This window comes from Rhincodon typus, chromosome 2 (genome assembly GCF_021869965.1).
Source record: "Rhincodon typus isolate 14 chromosome 2, sRhiTyp1.1, whole genome shotgun sequence".
NCBI classification, from domain to species: Eukaryota; Metazoa; Chordata; class Chondrichthyes; order Orectolobiformes; family Rhincodontidae; genus Rhincodon; species Rhincodon typus.
Window position 1 is genome coordinate 45,512,945 of NC_063333.1, and position 19,173 is coordinate 45,532,117.

At 41.6% G+C, this 19,173-nt stretch overlaps 1 protein-coding gene across 1 annotated transcript in view; it reads right to left on the reverse strand.

Moving 5' to 3' along the window:
• Positions 1 to 19,173, reverse strand: part of itga8 (integrin, alpha 8) — a 208,356-nt gene that overhangs the window by 156,159 nt on the left and 33,024 nt on the right. The window contains exon 7 of the mRNA XM_048607871.1: positions 17,425 to 17,550. Coding sequence (XP_048463828.1) covers positions 17,425 to 17,550 — 126 coding nt within the window. The remainder of the gene's footprint in view (positions 1 to 17,424; positions 17,551 to 19,173) is intronic.

Genomic DNA, 19,173 nt, shown 5'->3' on the forward strand with positions numbered 1-19,173 from the left:
TGTCTCCCACATCTCCCGCACCTCATCCCTCACACCCCGTCCACGCAATAAGAACCAAAAAAGAATCCCCCTCGTCCTCACGTACCACCCCACCAACCTCCGGATCCAACGCATCATCCTCCGACACTTCCGCCATCTGCAATCCGACCCCACCACCAAAGACATCTTTCCCTCCCCACCCTTATCTGCTTTCCGGAGGGACAACTCTCTCCGTGACTCCCTTGTCCGCTCCACACTCCCCTCCAGCTCCACCACACCCGGCACTTTTCCCTGCAACCGCAGGAAGTGCTACACCTGCCCCCATACCTCCTCCCTCACCCCCATCCCAGGCCCCAAGAAGACTTTCCACATCAAGCAGATGTTCACCTGCACATCTGCCAATGTGGTATACTGCATCCGCTGTACCCGGTGTGGCTTCCTCTACATCGGGGAAACCAAGCGGAGCCTCGGGGACCGCTTTGCAGAACACCTACGCTCGGTTCGCAATAAACAACTGCACCTCCCAGTCGCGAACCATTTCAACTCCCCCTCCCATTCCTCAGACGACATGTCCATCCTGGGCCTCCTGCAGTGCCACAACGATGCCACCCGAAGGTTGCAGGAACAGCAACTCATATTCCGCTTGGGAACCCTGCAGCCCAATGGTATCAATGTGGATTTCACAAGTTTCAAAATCTCCCCTCCCCCTACCGCATCCCAAAACCAGTCCAGCTCGTCCCTACCTCCCTAACCTGTTCTTCCTCCCACCTATACCCTCCTCCCACCTCAAGCCGCACCTCCATCTCCTACCGACCAACCTCATCCCGCCCTCTTGACCTGTCCGTCCTCCCTGGACTGACCTATCCCCTTCCTAACTCCCTACCTACACTCACCTTTACTGGCTCCATCCCCGCCTCTTCAACCTGTTGTTTCCTCTCCACCTATCCTCTCCTCTATCCCTCTTCTATCCACCTCCCACTCTCTCCCTATTTATTTCGGAACCCCCTTCCCCTCCCCCTTTTCTGATGAAGGGTCTAGGCCCGAAACGTCAGCCTCTCTGCTCCTATGATGCTGCTTGGCCTGCTGTGTTCATCCAGCCCTGCACCTTGTTGTCTCGGATTCTCCAGCATCTGCAGTTCCTACTATCTCTGTAGCATTTGCAACCCTTCAATCCTCTGCCACCATTCCCATATTTGAGGAGATTTGAAAGCTCCCAGCCACAGCTTCCGCAATTTCAGCTCTTACATCTGCAGACACATTGAGGCAGATGAGAAGGGATAGTTTAAATTCTCACAGTCACATGTGATGTTATTTGTGATTATGATTCACTTTACCTAAAGCACTCTTGGGTTCTTCTCTCATGAGCTAAAACTGCTCATTCTTTCAGGATTATCCTACATTGCAAGGTAACGTCCACTTTCCTTTCTCGACTGCAAATTATCTTCTTAAACCGCTCTCCCCTGTCTCTTGCACACTTGTGTCCACTCAGAGCTCATTTTATCCATTACATGTGCCTCCTGTTCCCTTAACTCACTTCCTGTTAAATTGTTGGCCGTCCAATTTACCTTCCTGGACCCCATGTTAACTGATTTTACTAACACTTCTCTCTCTGCAGAGCTGTCGGCATTAGCGCTCTCCTCAAGGAATCAAGCCTTAACACCAGCTTCAATCCTTGCAAACTACTGCTCCAACTCCTTTCCTTCCAAAGTCACTCAGTGTTTTATCCCCTCTCAAGCTCATACCCATCATTCCTGATGTGCCAGACAATTTAAATACACACATTTCACAAAGGTTATAAACGATGGATTCTTTAATTCACTAGCAACATATTTTTACAAACATTCATGGAAAAATGTAACTTTGAGGAATGAAATATTTACCATGGTTATCTACAGATTCATCAGGATATTGTTGTACAGATTAACTTCCGATCTCAAACCAGCTGTGTAATGGGTTCCATTGGACAAGCTCCTACTGCTGAATCCCCATTGACCATGTAACCCAACCTTTTCCTCCCAGACACAGAAAGGGAGCTTTCTCTCCATGTGGCTCTCAATCTCAGGAATTTTTTCCCAGATGGTCCACATAGGTCTTCTACGGCTGTAGGAGCACTCCACTGCAGGTATGGCCTGCACTATTTATGGCCCTGGCTCTTCAGTGTGGACCAACCAGTCTGGGACTCTGCTGAAATGCTGCTCTGTTCTCTCTCTCTTTCTATCTTTCTCTGATGCCATGAGGTTTCTCTGCCTTAGAGGGTCTGCCAGTTAGTCTGGCTAGGTATTCAACAAGTTTCATGCCTGCTCCAATTCCCCACTCTGGTTTTCTAGCCAGCCTCAGAAGCTTCTTCCTCACAAGTCCTTGCCTTCTTTTCCAGCTTTCTTTGTCCTGATGGATTGAAATGCAAAGAGAAGCCCACAGCAGTGCTTCAATTCCCACACTAGCTGAGGTTACCATGAAGGACTGTCCTTCTCAACCTCTCCCTTCGTCTGAGATGTGGTGACCCTCACTTTAAACCATCACCAACTGCCTCTCTCTCTCCAATGAGACAGCAGCCCTATGTCTGGTAGGACGACAGTGGCTTTACCGTTAGCCATGACATTATCTCTCTCTCTCTCTCCTCTGCTAGCCAAAGACACTGAGCCCAGAAGAATTGATGTATTCTTCCCCATTATTGTCACCTGCTGTTGGAGGTCCCACTACATTTGAATCCTTCCATTCAAGCTTTCACATTTGCTACACTTCCAAAATGACTCCCATCAAAGGCACAAGTAATATCCGATGTTATTGTGACAAAATCAGACTATTTTCCCTTTGTTTTAGTTAGTCTACACCTTTGGCACAATCTTAAGATTTCTCCCACCAACCTCCTCTGATATCTCTCCCCTGTCACCCTAGTGCGTGGGATTGCTCTCCACCTAGTTCCACGCTTACCTACCAGTCACAGCATGAGAATCACATGCCTTCTCTTCCCTGTTTCACATCATTACTTCTGGATTTCCTAAAGTTTTGATCTTTGATTCCCTCTTATTTCCCATCTACATGCAGCTCCAGGGCAACACCATCTGAAACACTGCATACTGATGGCACTCAGATCTACCTCACCACCTCTTTATTCGACTTTTACTTGGCTTTATTAATAGGGACATAGAGTGAAAGAGCAAAGAGGTGATGCTGAACTTGTATAAGATACTTGTTAGACCTCAGCTGGTGTATTGTGTACAGTTGTAGGTGCCAATGTGAATGCATTGGTGACAGTGCAGAAGCGACAGACTGGAGTTGTTCTGGGTATGAGAGACTTCAGTTATGAGGAGGATTGAAGAAGTTGGGACAGCTCTCCCTTGGAAAGAAGAAGGCTGAGAGGAGATCTGATTGAGGTTCAAAATCATGAGCAGGCTAGACAAGCAGACAAGTAAATTGTTTCCACCTGCAAAAGGAACAAGAATGTGAGGGCATAGATTTAAAGTAACGTGCAAACAAAGCAAGTAGTTAGGATATGGAAAGCACTGCCCAGAAATGTGATGGAGGCAGATTCAATTAAGGCATTGGATGGTATTTTTGTGCAGGGACACAGGGTAAAGGCAGAAGCCTGACACTTGATAACAGAGCTGGTGATGGGCTGATTGGCCTCCTTCTGCACTGTAATAACTGTGATTCGGTGATTCCACTGACATTGAAATTGTGTGACTGCTTGTTCAGTATCTACTAAATGTGAAAGAGATTTCCTCCAATTCCTTTATTCATTCATGGATGAGGGCATTGCTGGTTAGGCAGCATTTGTTGCATCCCTAATTGCCCAGAGGGTCAACCAAATTGCTGTGGGTTTGGAGTCACATGTAGGCCAGACGAGATAGTAGTCTGGTAGTTTCCTTCCCTACAGGGCAATGGATTCGTGGTCATTGTTAGACTCTTAATTCCACATACTTATTGAATTCAAATGCCACCAACTGCCGTGGTGGGATTCAAACCCAGGTCCCAGAACATTATCTGGGTCTCTGGATTAACAGTCCAGTGATAATACCACTAAGCCATTGCCTCCCCATGAATTCATTCAATATTGGCAAACCAAATTCACTGCCTTTGGTCTCTACAGCAGACTCTGTTCTACATTACTGACTTTACCCCTCTCCCAGCAACTGAGGCTGAGCCAGGCGTTTTGCAAACTTGACGTCATATGTGATATTGAAATGAGCTTCTAACCACATGTTCCTGCCACCACCAAGACAGCTTTATTCACCATCATAATATTGCCAGTGTCCATCCTTGCCTCAAATTATCTCCTGCTGAAACCACCATCCCACATCATTGTTGTCTTCGCAATTAATTTGTCCAACTCATTCATGATTGGCATCACAACTTCTATAAACTCAAGGTCACCAGAATCTCTGCTGCTCGAGTCTTAACTCGCATCAAGTCCTGATAACCCAACATGACTTCCTTCCACAGCTGATTAGTTCCAGCACTTCCTCTTTTTACTTAACAAGTTACCAACTGCAACATGGTTTATATTTTTGATGACAGATTATTTCTCACAATCAAACTGAAAGAATGTAAAGTAATGGCACAGGCTTCTGGATGTTTTGTGTTAAGCATTTCTAAGCATCTGGAAATTGTAGACAGGTCCATGTGTGTGATCATTGTCTATATTTGGTAACACTGATGTAAGTGACTTTCTAATGCCATAGAAGCAGACACAGTATTTCAGAACATAAAAGTAAAAGATTTTGGCATTGTACACTATTTGGATGCTAATAGTGTATTAATCCTTCTTGTTGAAATAGATACACTCTCCAGCATTTGAGATTCTAATTACAATATTACATAATTGATTTCTTCTTGACCCCTTTTGGGAGCTGCCTTACAGCTGTATAGTAATAATGCGTATCCTCTCTTGGAAACTCTCTATAATTGCATCTTACGTCACACTAAATGATGGGCAACTCTTAGGTCCAAGATGATGAGCAGGACATGCATTAGATCAGGTGGATTGATTGGTGGAAGTGGAGTTGTTAATTGTCCAATTTGGAGCTAATAGCACACCTCTCAATGAATTATTTGACAAATTGACAGCAATAGTTCACAACAAAAATGTAAATAATATTTTCCACATATTTCTGTGAATTGAATTAGTGGAACAACTAGCATTTAGGAAAAAGACGTCATTATAAATCAAGTAAATGTTAGAATCAATCCTGTTTCCATCCCTTATGCCATTGATTATGATGGAATTGGCATTAGAGGTAGCAATCCTGAATGGAAACCATGATTTTGAAAAAGCCCATAACACAGAACAGGCCCTCATTCATATGGAAGGGCTCAGTTCTGTTCAAGGGTGCAATAAGGTCCAGACAGAAGCCAAGGTGCAGTGAGAGATTATTACTGTGTAGATTGAATCAATCTGTTCAGACATGTTATGACACATCTCTGGAACAGGTAGGACTTGAACCCAGGTCTCCTAGTCCCGATGTAGGAACACTACCATTGTGCTACAACAGTCATTCTACAATTAGAACATAGAACATAGAACAGTACAGCACAGTACAGGCCCTTCAGCCCACGATGTTGGGCCGACCTATTATCCTACTAAGATCAATCTACCCTGCATACCCTGCATTTTACTATCTTCTATGTGCCAATCCAAGAGTCGCTTAAAAGTCTCTAAACTATCTGACACCACTACCACTGCCGGCAGCGCATTCCACACGCCCACCACTCTCTGTGTGAAGAACCTACCTCTGACATCTCCCCTATACCTTCCTCCAATCACCTTAAAATTATGTCCCCTCATAATAGTCATTTCCGCCCTGGGAAAAAAGTCTCTGGCTATCCACTCTATCTATGCCTCTCATCCTATGGCTGTTTTAAGCACCTCATGATAGCACTGTCACTTATCTGACAATTGAGAGTAGACTGATGGATAGTAATTGGATTGACTTGGATAGATTTGTCTTTTTTTGTGCACAGGACATAACTGAGCAATTTCCCAAATTGTCAGGTAGATGCTAGTGTTGTTGCTGTACTCCGACAGCTTGGCCTGGGGGGACATAATTACTTCTGCAGCACAAGTCTTGAGTACTACAATTGGGATTGTGTAAGGGCTCTCAGCCTTACTTTACCAGCTGATCTGGCTCGCAGAATGGAAACTGTAGATGAAAAAAATCTCATCAACATTAGATGTCACCCATGTTGCCTCAAAAGCTTATCTTCATTATCAATAGTGTAAATATATATTAGCATATTGGTATACTTTAAAATATCAAGATGAAATCCTTAATTGTGTGATTAAAGGATAACTTTACTATATTTACAGGCAAGAGAAAATGTCAAATTGACTTATTGGTATTGATATATCCCACGGAAACTAGATATATTGCACATGCTCAGAGTGCCTTTTCTAAAAGCAGCTAAAAGCGTCAAAGAATTAAGTAAAAATATTAACTCCAAGTCAGGAGGTGCCACGCCAAGCAGCTGTCATCATTCTCCTCCTAATCAGAGGTGTTGATGCTTCTATGCCTTAGAGCAACTCTGAATGTATTCTTATATCTTTTAACTTTGAGCGGCCTTTGAATGTTGGCCAATGGGAAACTAGAAGAGAACCTGTTGAGAGAGGCAGTTGTCAGTCATCTGGGCACAATGGTCCTTCCACTGGAGTTGATTTTTCAAGAGCAGGGCTTTGATGCATAATTCAACAGACAAATGTACTCCTGCAATTTTAAAATAAGTACCATTCAAAATTACCTAAGAAATTCTATTAAAAGATCAACTAGCGGTGCGGCAGTAAACTAGGGACATTAAATAGGAGATAACAAGGTGTAGAGTTGGATGAACACAGCAGGCCCAGCAGCATCAGAGGAGCAGGAAAGCTGATGTTTCAGCTGATGTTTCAGGCCTAGACCCTTCTTCAGAAAAAGGCCCGAAACGTCAGCCTTCCTGCTCCTCTGATGCTGCTTGGCCTGCTGTGTTCATCCAGCTCTACACCTTGTTATCTCAGATTCTCCAGCATCTGCAGTTCCTACTGTCTCTGAAACGATGTTAAATAGGGGATGTTTTGTAGTGTTCCAACAGGAAATGTTTACAGCACAGTTTAACATGGGATCCACATAAGAAATATAATACATTTCGGCAAATAATGTACTTTTAGGTTGAAAGTTTTATTTTACCACAACGTATAGTTATTGCAAGATATAGTGAACTATGGATTGTTACATGATGAGTCTACGCCAGTACAAATGAGCTCCTTAAATTGTTCAGCCGGGAAAGCTGGGCAGTTATTGAGAGTACAAGTAATGAGACCCAGTTCCTGAGGCTCTGCTGAGTTAGCTGATCTGAGCAATACAATGGATAATCTTTCTGATTATCAGCTTGTTGACTACATTAATGTGCATCCACTACAGTATACAGCGTAGGCAATCATAGCATTATTCAGTCTGTAACACTGATTTAATGTTAGTACTACATTTTATAAGCTCAGTGCTTCAGTTACTGTCATCTGTGAGGTGAGAGTGACAGCCCTTGATAGCAAGGCTGCATTTGACTGAGTATGGCATCAAGGAGCCCAAGCAAAACTGGAATCAATGGGTATCAGGGGGCAAACTCCCTGCTGGTTAGAGTCATCCTTGACACACAGGAAGATGGTCGTGGTTGTTGGTGGTCAATCATCTCAGCTCCAGGACATCTCTGCAGTAGTTCCTCAGGGTAGTGTCCTCGGCCTAACCATCTTCAGCTGCTTCATCAATGACCTTCCCTCTATCATAAGGTCAGAAGTGGGGATGTTCGCCAATGATTACACAATGTTCAGCACCGTTTATGACTCCTCAGATACTGAAGCAGTCCATGTTCAAATGCAGCAAGATCTGGACAATATCCAGGTTATCCAGGCTTGGGCTGACATGTGGCAAATGACATTCATGCCACACAAATGCCAGGCTATGACCATCACCAATAAGAGACAATCTAACCACCACTCCTTGATACTCAATGGTGTTACCATCACTGAATTCCCCACTATCAACATCCTGGGTGTTATCATTGACCAGAAACTCAACTGGACTCACCAGATAAACACAGTGGCTACAAAAGCAGGCCAGAAGTTGGAATACTGCGGCAAGTAACTCACCTCCTGACTCCTCAAAGCCTGTCTGCCATCTACAAGGCACATGTTAGGACTGTGATGGAATACTCCCCACTTGCCTGGATGAGTGCAGCCCCAACAACACTCAAGAAGCTTCACACCATCCAGGACAAAGCAGCTTGCTTAATTGGCACTACATCCACAAGCATCCACTTCCTCCACCACCAACGCTCAGTACCAGCAGTGTGTACTATCTACAAGATGCACTGCAGAAATTCACCAAAGATCTTCAGACAGCACATTTCAAACCTATGACCATTTCCATCTAGAAGGACAAGGGCATCAGACATATGGGAACACCACCACCTCCAAGTAGTCACTCACCATCCTGACTTGAAAATATATCGCCATTCCTTTACTGTTGCAGGGTCAAAACCCTGGAATTCCCTCTCTAATGGCATTGTGCATCAACCCACAGCAGATGGACTGCAGCAGTTCAAGAAGGCAGCTCAATACCACCTTCTCAAAGGCAACTAGGGATGGGCAAGAAATGCTGGCCAGCCAGCAACACGCACATCCCACAAATGAATAGAGATCTGTTAAGTTGCAGTCTAACACACACTCAGCAGAAGGACATTCCTGACAGCCTTAGAAGATCAAGTTACAGAAGACCTAGTTGCAGGTTGCACCACTTCAGAATGGAAAAGAGCAATCTTGGTTGGCTGCCTGAGAAGCGATAGCAACAAGGACATTCATGGTTTGTTTTCTGTGGAAAGATGAATTGTATCTTCTTGAGAGGCAACTGCAGCTTTGTGCTCCATGGAGACAATGCCAGTCCCTCAGGGTATCTCCTAGTAACCTATTAAATTGGTGATGACAGGCTTACTGAGATACCCTTTGCCTAATGCAATCCACAGCTACAACTGCAGCAGTCTGAGCTTACACATCTACAACATGACCTACTTCGTGAAGAGAAAAAGGAAGAATAAAAAAAATTAAAATGCAATTGGCTCACACATGTAAGCATGGTTATATATCATCAAAATTCTTTTTTTAAAAAACATTTTCTAATCAACCTGTTCAGATGTCTTATTACACAGCCCTGTAGCAGGTGGGACTTGAACCCAAGCCTCCTAGCTCAAAGGTAGGGACACTACCACCATGCCATAAGGCCCCAAATTCTGGCTATTTAATAGTTTAGCAGACATGGTGCTAGCCTTCCACAATAATGTATCAGTTTCTACAACTGAACAATTAAGCTGTATGTATTAGCTTCTCGGCTAGCCAACTAGTAACAATGGCCTCAAAAGAGCATTTCACTTACTTTCCAGTTAATTCTGTCTTGAAAACACTGAGCATGAAGCGTCTACTCAGGTGCTCTTTGGTTTCAGCAAATGAACTTTCCGCTCATTTTTGTCCTGGTCTAATTTTTTTGAGATAGATAGTAATATGCATCAACATATCTGACTCATTTAACTCAATACCATTAATGCATGTCAATTCACAATGAGTATAATGGTCTAGTTCCATATTTTAAGAGGCATTTAGGCAGAGTGTTAAAGAGGCAGGGAATAGAAGGATATGGACCATGTGTAGGCAGATGGAATTAATTTAGAATGGCATCATGGTCAGCACCGACATGGCGGGCTGAAGGGCCTGTTCCTCTGCTGAACTATTCTATGTAATTCAACAAGCAACAGCTGTGCCGGCTTAACTTCAACTTTGCTGTGTAAATGAAAAAAATTGTGGCTTTAATGGATTGTTAACTTGGAATAGACCATTTTAATGTGAATTTTTGATTTATATCCTGAACAGATTGGTTAGGAACATTTCAGGAAGTTTCACAAAGCAAATAATAAAATTCTTCTGTTAATATTATTTATAGTACAATCAGAATGTAGGATCTATTTAAACTCTCTGTTAAAACCAATTTCCTCCAAACTGAAACTTTACAATTGGAGACCAGTATCTAATTGGAGACCAGCAGATCCATTTGTTTTTTTTTAAAAGATGCAATTAAAGGAAATATATTTTATGCCTTACATGTTGCCCTTTAAAAACATCTAATATCCTGCATCAGACACGAGAACATTAAACAACTACGGAATTATAGGAGGAACAAAAACTGGCTTGAGCCATTGTTTCACAATACAAAGTAGATACTATTTATGAATACGTATTATTTAGCTTGAGTAGTTGTGACTATTAGCATTCCATTGTGATCACTAGCTACTCATAATATTTATGAATGACCTTGACAAAAGCAAAGGCAAAAAGACAAAAGAGAGATACTTGAACCACGAATGACAATGCTAAAAGATGTAAGTTATTGCATACGGATGTGAAATCTCAAGGGCAATTACAGACAGCAACAAATGTTGGTCTTATCAGCAACAGCCATACATCCATGAAAGAGTCAACTAAAATAATGAGAAAGGAGTACTTAAGAGTACAGACTGCACAGCATCAAAGAATGAAAAATTCGTCAGCCTCATAGTACTGCCATGAAAACGCTCTCGAAAGCTCAGAACAGAAATGGTCACAGAAGCAGAGCAAATAGTGCAAGATCCTCAAAGCATAAATTCAAAGGAGAAATATTGATTTTAATAAAAGCACCTTTAGTAAGCAGGATTAAAATTACCACATTGTATTCTGCCTAGTTGGTGCCTGAATGAAGGATATCTCAAACGGACATAAAAAGTTGTTAAGATGGAGGGGGAGGATTTTGTCTTGGGATCCATGGTAAAACTAACAACATATGGAAGAACAGGCAAGTGACTTGTCTCAGACAGTACCAGGATCTAGAACCTAAATTAAATAACAAGATCTCAAAAGGTTCTAATCTTTGCATTACTACATGAGCAATTTATAAATTGGCAGATTAGAGAGTTAAACATCTGGCTAAAGCAGGAGATGAGGAGTTTGATTCCATTTCACACTGAGACAGGATACAAGGCACTCTTGTAGTGATAGTGTCCCTACCTTTGACCCAGAGGCTTGGTTATACATCTCATCTGTTCCAGAAGTGCATCATAATATATCTGGACAGGCTGATTAAAATTACCTACAAGGCATGTTTGGAAGCATTCCACATGAACTGGTGAAGGACCAGGGTCCCATTCGAAAGGATTAATAGGATAAGGTGAAGTTCATACAAACAAATGGGTAGAAAGGAGAGATTAGGTGAAAGTGGAAGTCTGAATAACAGTTTGAAAACAAAAAAAAAGGATGAGCATAGAGTAAAAACCAAAAATTGTGCTTTAGGTATGCTAGATACAAGGAAAAGATCTAAAGTGATTAAACCAGGAGACAGAAACATGAAATGTGCGGTTATACACTTGCATAAAAAGGACAGGTTAGGGCATGCAGCCCAAATAAACATTCTTTATACAAACTCAGATAATATCAGGAACAAACTGAATGAGTTGCAGATGTAGTTCAACATGAGGGGTGACATGGTAGCTATTACTGAGGCAGGGCTGTTTGAGAGTCAAGATTGGGAACTGAATATATCAGGTTATAAGATCTCAAATAAAAGCAATTTCTGCAGATGACGGAATTCTGAAACAAAACAGAAAATGCTTTAGAAACTCAGCATATAATTCAATGACTTCTTCAGAACTGTTTCTCTCCTGTCCAATACTGTCAGTCCTGCTGGGCTTTTCCAGCATTTTCTGTTTTTACTTCATTTACTATGTTTACCAGAAAGGTGGAAAAAAAGTTGTAGACCAGGAGAAGATGGCATAGGATGACCCACCTGGCATCATCCTTGGCACTCAAAATGACAACAGCAAAAACAGGATGTCGACACTGCAAAGTCCTTCATTTTAAGATCTTGCAGCAAGCACAAAATTGGGAATGTTAATTCACAGAATCATACCTTATACATAAAGTCCAAGACAAAACCATCCCCGGCACTGGGTATGTCCAAAAGACTATAAGATGTAGAAGCAGACGTAGGCCATCCAGCCCATTGAGTGAGCTCCATCATTCAATTAGTTCATAGCTGATCCAATAATCCCCAGCTCCACTTTCTTCCTTTCTCCCCATAATATTTGTTTCACATACTGAATAACAATCTCTCTACCTCATCTGAAATATACTTAACAACCCAGCCTCAACAGTTTTCTGCAGTAAAGAATTCTACCAACCTGCTAGCCTTTGAGAGAAATTTGAATCCAAGAGAAGTCTGGAATAAAAATCTAGCTTAATAGTGACCATAAAACCATGTTGATGTGATAGAAGCCCATCTGGTTCACAAATGTCCTTTAAGGAAGAAAATCTACCTCAACCTTACCTGGCCTGGCCTACATGTGACTCCAGATCCAAAACAATGTAGTTAACTCTTAACTAGCCAGTGATGTTCTCATCCCATAGATGATGAAAATCCATCATCTCATAGATGAAAATATCCATACAAACTTCACCTTTAGCTAACAGACTCTAATGAGAGGCTAAATGCTTTTTGGAGACCATTATAAATCACATCCATTGACAATCCTCTTCCCAAATTTTAGTACTGCCTCAAAAAGTTCAACGAATTTACCAGGGTGATCTAGCTTTTACAAACCAATGCTGACTGTCACTGATCAACTTGAGATTTTCAGGGTAAAAACTGAAAGAACTGCGGATGCTGTAAATCACTCCCTTTGAAATAAAGGCCAACAGTTAATTTGCCTTCCGTATTATTGTTGAACTTGGATGCTAGTTTTTTGTCATTTATGAACGAAGACTTAGCTTTCAGCAGTCTTTCTCTATTTAAATAATATTCAGCTTCACTGCTTCCTGCCAAAGTGCATTACCTCACATTTGCCCACATCATATTCTATCTGCCAAGTTTCTGCCCACTCGCTTACCCTGTCTCTCTCTGCGGACTCTGTGTCATTCTCATCACTCGCCTTTCCACCTATTTTGATGTCATCCACAAAACTGGCAATGGTACATTCATTTTCTTTAACCGAGTTATTAATGTATACTGCAAATAATTGTGATCCCTGGGGCACTCCACTAGCTACAGGTTGCCATCCTTAAAATGCCCCATTTATCCCGAATCTCTGTTTTCTATTCATTAACTAATCATCTTATCAATGCTAATTAACTACACCAACACCATGGCTTCTTCTCTTAATAAGGATCTGATGTGCAGTACCTTTTCAAACACTTTTGTGGCATCACTGAGTCTGTTTGAAGAAAGGCTTTCTGATTGCCTGGCAGCTCTGTGATGGAGGTGGGTGGGGTAGCCATTCTTAATAGGGCTGGTAGCTGAGTGGCACCACTTACTTTTTCACATTAGTGGAAACCTGCTGACTCCATAAAAATCCTGTACAATATTTCCTAGAACCATTAAGATGCATGCCAAATTAGATTTAGATGAGTGGTCAGCTAAAATACCTTTATCAAATGGAGACCATAGTACGATCAAGTTCAAAACAGCATTTGAGAGAGTGAGACATGAAAACAGCTACTAGGATTCCAGATTTGGTTAAGGCTGACTTCAATGTAATGAGACAGAAGCTGCCCAAATTAACTGAGAAAATCGGTTGATGGTTACATTGATAGAAGCTCAGTGTGAGGTGTGCAAGGAAGAATTTAATGTGATTCAGACCAGTTCATGTCCCTATGGGGTAAGGAATGTACAAAAAAAGTGCAAAAACAAATCTAAGTATATAGCACACAAAAATAGCACTGATCCCACCAAATGGGAGCAATAAACAGAATGATGAAGATTGATTAAAAAAGTAATAAGGTTGCAAAAATAGACTTAAAACAACATTTGAAGAGATATCAAAATGAACACTATTTATTTTACAGTTATTTTGCAACAGAGTTTGGAGAGGGGTAATGTGATTCCCTTGAAAATTGCTAGTGGTGACATTGTCGATGAAATTAAGGAAATGGAAGGCATGATCAATAATTACTTTGCAGCAATATTTACGGTACAGGAAGTACATGCTGGATCCCCAAGGAAACTAATATTAAATCAGGTACTTACCAACATTAAAACATACAAAATAACAGAAATGAAAACAATTGTAGGACCTTAAGTTGTAATCTTATAACGTTCTCTTGATTTTGGCATCATCTTTTCAGACTGGAAAATTACAAAAATTATTTTGCTGTTTAAGAAAAGTAAGAGAATGAACCATACGCCAGCTGACCAATCATTGGTCGTCAGGAAATTATGTGAGTTTATAATGAAAACCAAAGACCCTGAAAATCTCAGCCAGTCTGGCAGCATCTGTGAAGGAAAAGACAGAGTTAACGTTTCAGGTCCGGTGACCCGTCCTCAGAACTAGACCCGAAACATTAACTCTGTCCTTTCTTTCACAGATGCTGCCAGACCTGCTGAGCTTTTCCAGCAACTTTGTTTTTGTTCCTGATTTACAGCATCCGCAGTTCATTCAGTTTTTACCCTGAAAATCTCAAGTTGATAAGTGACAGTCAGCATTGGTTTGTAAAAGCTAGATCACCCTGGTAAATTCGTTGAACTTTTTGAGGCAGTACTAAAATTTGGGAAGAGGATTGTCAATGGATGTGATTTATATTGGTCTCCAAAAAGCATTTAGCCTCTCATTACAGACTGTTAGCTAAAGGTGAAGTTTGTATGGATATTTTCTAATCAACCTGTGAAGACGTGTCTTTACACACATCTAGAGGAGATGGCACTTGAACCAGATCCCCAGAGTAGGGACATTATCATTGTATGACAAGAGACCTTTTGTAGCTTGAGTATATTAAAAGCAAATTCAGCACAGTGAAAGCAAAAACAAAATAGGAATAATTAAGCAGGTCCTCTAATTAGCAGAATGTCTTGAGTAGTAGTCTATTCACCATTTTTATCCACAACTCGAGAGGAGGTGGTAACATAATACTGATGTCACTGGGCTAGTAGTCCAGAACCTCAGGTTAATATTCTGAGGACACAGACCCAAATCCCAGCATAGCAAACGTTGAAATTTGCATTAAATGAAGAGCCAGTTCACTGGTGACCACTGCTGATTGTCATTAAAAAATCTGTCTGGTTCACTATTGTCTTTAGGAAAGGAAATCTGCCATTCTTACCTGGTCTGGCCTATATGTGAATCCAGACCCACAGTAATATGGCTGACTTATAATTGCCCTCTGGACAATTAGAGATGGACAATATATTCTGACCTAGCCAGTGTTGCCCACATCTGTGAATAAATTGTATAAAAATGGACATGATAGGATAAAAAGCCATTTCTCCAGATTTGCCAATGACTCAAAAGATAGCATTGTGAATAATCTTGATGGGATCATAAAATTGCAGGGGATTTATTGAATGAACAAATAGGTTTCAACATGGGAAAATGTGAGTTCATCCAGTTTTGAATTAAAAAGTTAGACCAGAGTATATTCCAGATGGTGAAAATCAAGAAATAGTGGAGGGCCAAAGGGACCAGAGAGTTCATGTAAATTAAACATTAAAATGTCATAAACATTTATAAAAAATAAACAGAAAGGCAAATGGAAATCTAACTTCTTTATTGCGACGACTAGAATGCATGTGGGAAATGTATGCTACAGCTACAAAAACGTTGTTTAGAGCACACCTGGGCAAAATTTAAAGACTGCTTCCACAGTCAATCTGGTGTCAGGAGAACATTTAATCATGTGGGAGAGTGGTGAGTTTGAAACCCATTCCCTTTTGGCCTCTGCCCTGATTAAGTCTGTGAATTGGGAATCTTAAATAGGCAGTTAAAGCTCCTTTAAAGGCCTCATCCACTGCTGCCGATATTCACCATGTGGAAACAAACCTTGTCAAAGCTGTTTGAAGGCTTTAAGGACATTCTGCATATAAAGATGTGGTAGAACTTGTTACTTTTTTACATTGAGACTAATAAGTGATTGTTAACCAAAGATATTGAAGATCTGGAACAAAGGTGGATATATGGAGTTAGGTCGCAGATCAATCATGATCTCATTGTGTGGTGTAACTTGTCTTACACTTGTTCCTGTGTTCCTAACCCTCCCTTCATCGTAAAGTCAGAAGTGGGGCTGTCTGCTGATAATTGAACAGCTCCTAAGATACTAAAGCAGTCCACGTTCAATGCACGAGGTTAGGAAAAAGATTTGGACTAATAAGTGGCAAATAACATTTGTACCACTAAGTGCTAGGCAATAATCATTTCCAACAAGAAAGAGTCTAACCATTATCCCTTGACGTTCAATGGGATTACCATCAATGACTTGAGAATTACTATTGACCAGAAAGTGAACTGGTATAGCCATGTAAATGCTGTGACTGCAAGAGCTGATCAGAGCCTAGGAATCCTGCAGTGGGTGACTCACCTCCTGACTTCCCAAAGCCTGTCCACCATTTACATAGCATCAGGAGATCGATGGGATAGTCTCCAATTGCCTGGATGAGTGCAACCTCAACATCACTCAAGGAGCTTGATGCCATCCAGGACAAACCAGGTCAATTGATTAGCACCATGTTTGCAAGCAACCACTCCCTCCAACACTGATGCTCAGCAGTGTGTGCCATCTACCAGATGTATTGCAGAAACTCACCAAGGATCGTTAGCAAGACAGCAGGTGCCAAAACCACAACACCTAACATGTAGGAGGACAAAGCCAGCAGTTACATGGGAACACCACCATCTATAAGTTTCCGTCCAAAGTGCTCACCTTCCTTATTTGGAAACACAACACTGTTCCTTCAGTGTCACTGGGAAAAAACTGAACTCCCTACTTAACATCATTGTAGGTCTTTCTACATTCATGGACTGCAGCAGTTCAAGAAGACAGCTCACCACCACTTTCTCAGGAGCAACAAGGGTTGAGCAGTAAACGTTGGTCTAGCCTGAGATGCCACTTTCCGTGAGTGGACAAAAAAAAAACAGAATTTGTACATTCCATCAAATCACAGAATTGTAGCAGGTTGCCAGATCTCAATACATTGTTACAAAGATTATTCCAAGCAAGTATAATACAACAAACGTGAACAGGAGTCAACTACATAGCCCATGGAGCTGGCTTTGTGATTCAACAAGGTTATAGAGGATCTTTGCATCAACTTCACTTTCTTGCCTTTGCCCCGTTAGGCAACAAGATCGAAAGTTAAAGTTCTTTATATGGAACAACACCAAATAAAATGAACATTAGATTACTGAGGAAATGAACAAAGACAGGTTAGATGCTGAGACAGGATGAATAATTTGAGTTAATTAAAGGAGAGCATGACAGTTGTGGCTAACTAAACTGAGTTTCATGTGCTAATGAACCCTTCTGAAATCAACTTTTATAATAATTTGAGTCGCAGAATCTTTGATGCTAGCCCTCCAGGAGCTATTATAAGATGCCGTGTTCTGCTTATTGTTAGATTTTGGAAGGTACTTAAAAAGTCTCACCCAAGTAGTTGTCATCATAATCAGCAGGAGCCACTCCAGTCTGCTGTTCTCCATTTACTCTCCGCTTCACATCTCTGAAATCGTATCCATTTAAAATTTCAAAGATACCAGCAGTGATCACCTGACCTGTGTCCAGAAACATATGGAAATGATGTAAAGTAAACCACGAAAGTAATATGCGTCATTCCTCAAATGTTTATCACAATAATTTGCCATTTACAATATAAATGTAATGTGAATATCCAGATTTCACATCTCAGCACAGATTGTTTCACATGAAACAATGACACTGTTGCAGACTAAGGGTAAAAACCAATGAAAATTGTTTTTCTTCATCATTCCAGTGAGATGAAACCAAATGGCTGTCATGAATCCCAAGGAAAATTACTCTGTTAATCTGCAATTTACTCACTGTATTTGCACCCAGGATTCAAACTCATAATTCATCATTGATACAAACATAAACAAGGTTAAATCTTTTTAAGAGACTCAGTTGGGTTAAAACAAACACAGCCAATTCACACACCATAACAGCATGATTACCTTTTTTATTCTGTTTTACAAATGAATCCTACCAGTCCAGGGATCTTACATGTTTTGGTCAATAGGCTAAATTTGTGCAACGTGAAAACTAGAATTCTGTCCTCGTCATTGACAATACTTACTGGAAAAATGCTTGACATGACATATCTCAAATTAAATGATAACACAATTTCAATTCACCTCATAAATAGGTATCATTTTGTCATAAATATTTTCTCAAATAAAATAAGAAGTGAGTAAACTGCTATTTATTTGCAGCTATCCAGAGTATACAGTACAATGTACTCAGTATTGGGGATGGTCCAAAACGGATGTACAAGCACTTCCACACAACAGCCTGATATTGATGTCCATAGCCCCACTGTGGAGGCCCTGAGAGCCTCAATGAAATTGAATCCTATCAGGCACTTAATTGTCTGCCATTGAGTTCCCCGGGTTTTAAAGACAAAACTCCAACTTCTAAAGAGGTAGCAAGAACTGTAGATATTAGAGACAACAGTGTGGAGCTGGAGAAACATAACAGGCCAGGCAGCATCAGAGGAGTAGGAAAGTTGACGTTTCAGGTCAGGACCCTTTTCCAGAAATGGGGAGGGGGAAGGGAGCTCAGAAATAAATAGAGAGAGGAGGGGTGGGGCTGGGAAAGGTCTACCTGGACCATCTCTGATACCTCTCTCTCCTTCCTGGACCTCTCTGTTTCCATCTCTGGTAACCACCTCGAAACCGACATCTATTTCAAGACCACCGACTCCCACCTCCCCTCACCCACCTTCCTGCAAGAATGCGATCCCCTACTCCCAATTCCTCCGCCTCTGCCGCATCTGCTCCCAAGATGGGGCGTTCCACTCCTGCACATCCCAGATGTCCTTCTATTTCAAGAACTGTAACTTCCTCCCTCCTGTGATCGAAAATGTCCTCAGACGCATCTCTAGCATTTCCTGCACCTCTGCCCTCACATCCCCTCCCCACAACAAAAGTAAAGACAGAATCCCCCTTGTCCCCACATATCACCCCACCAACCTCCGCATCCAATGTCTCATTCTCCGCCACTTCCGCCACCTATAATCTGACCCCACAACCAAAGATATATTTCCCTCCCCACCCCTATATGCCTTTCATAGGGACTGCTCTCTCCATGACTTCCTCAACCACTCCACACTTGCCACTAACTCCACCATCCCCAGCACCTTTCCCTGCAACCGCAGGAAG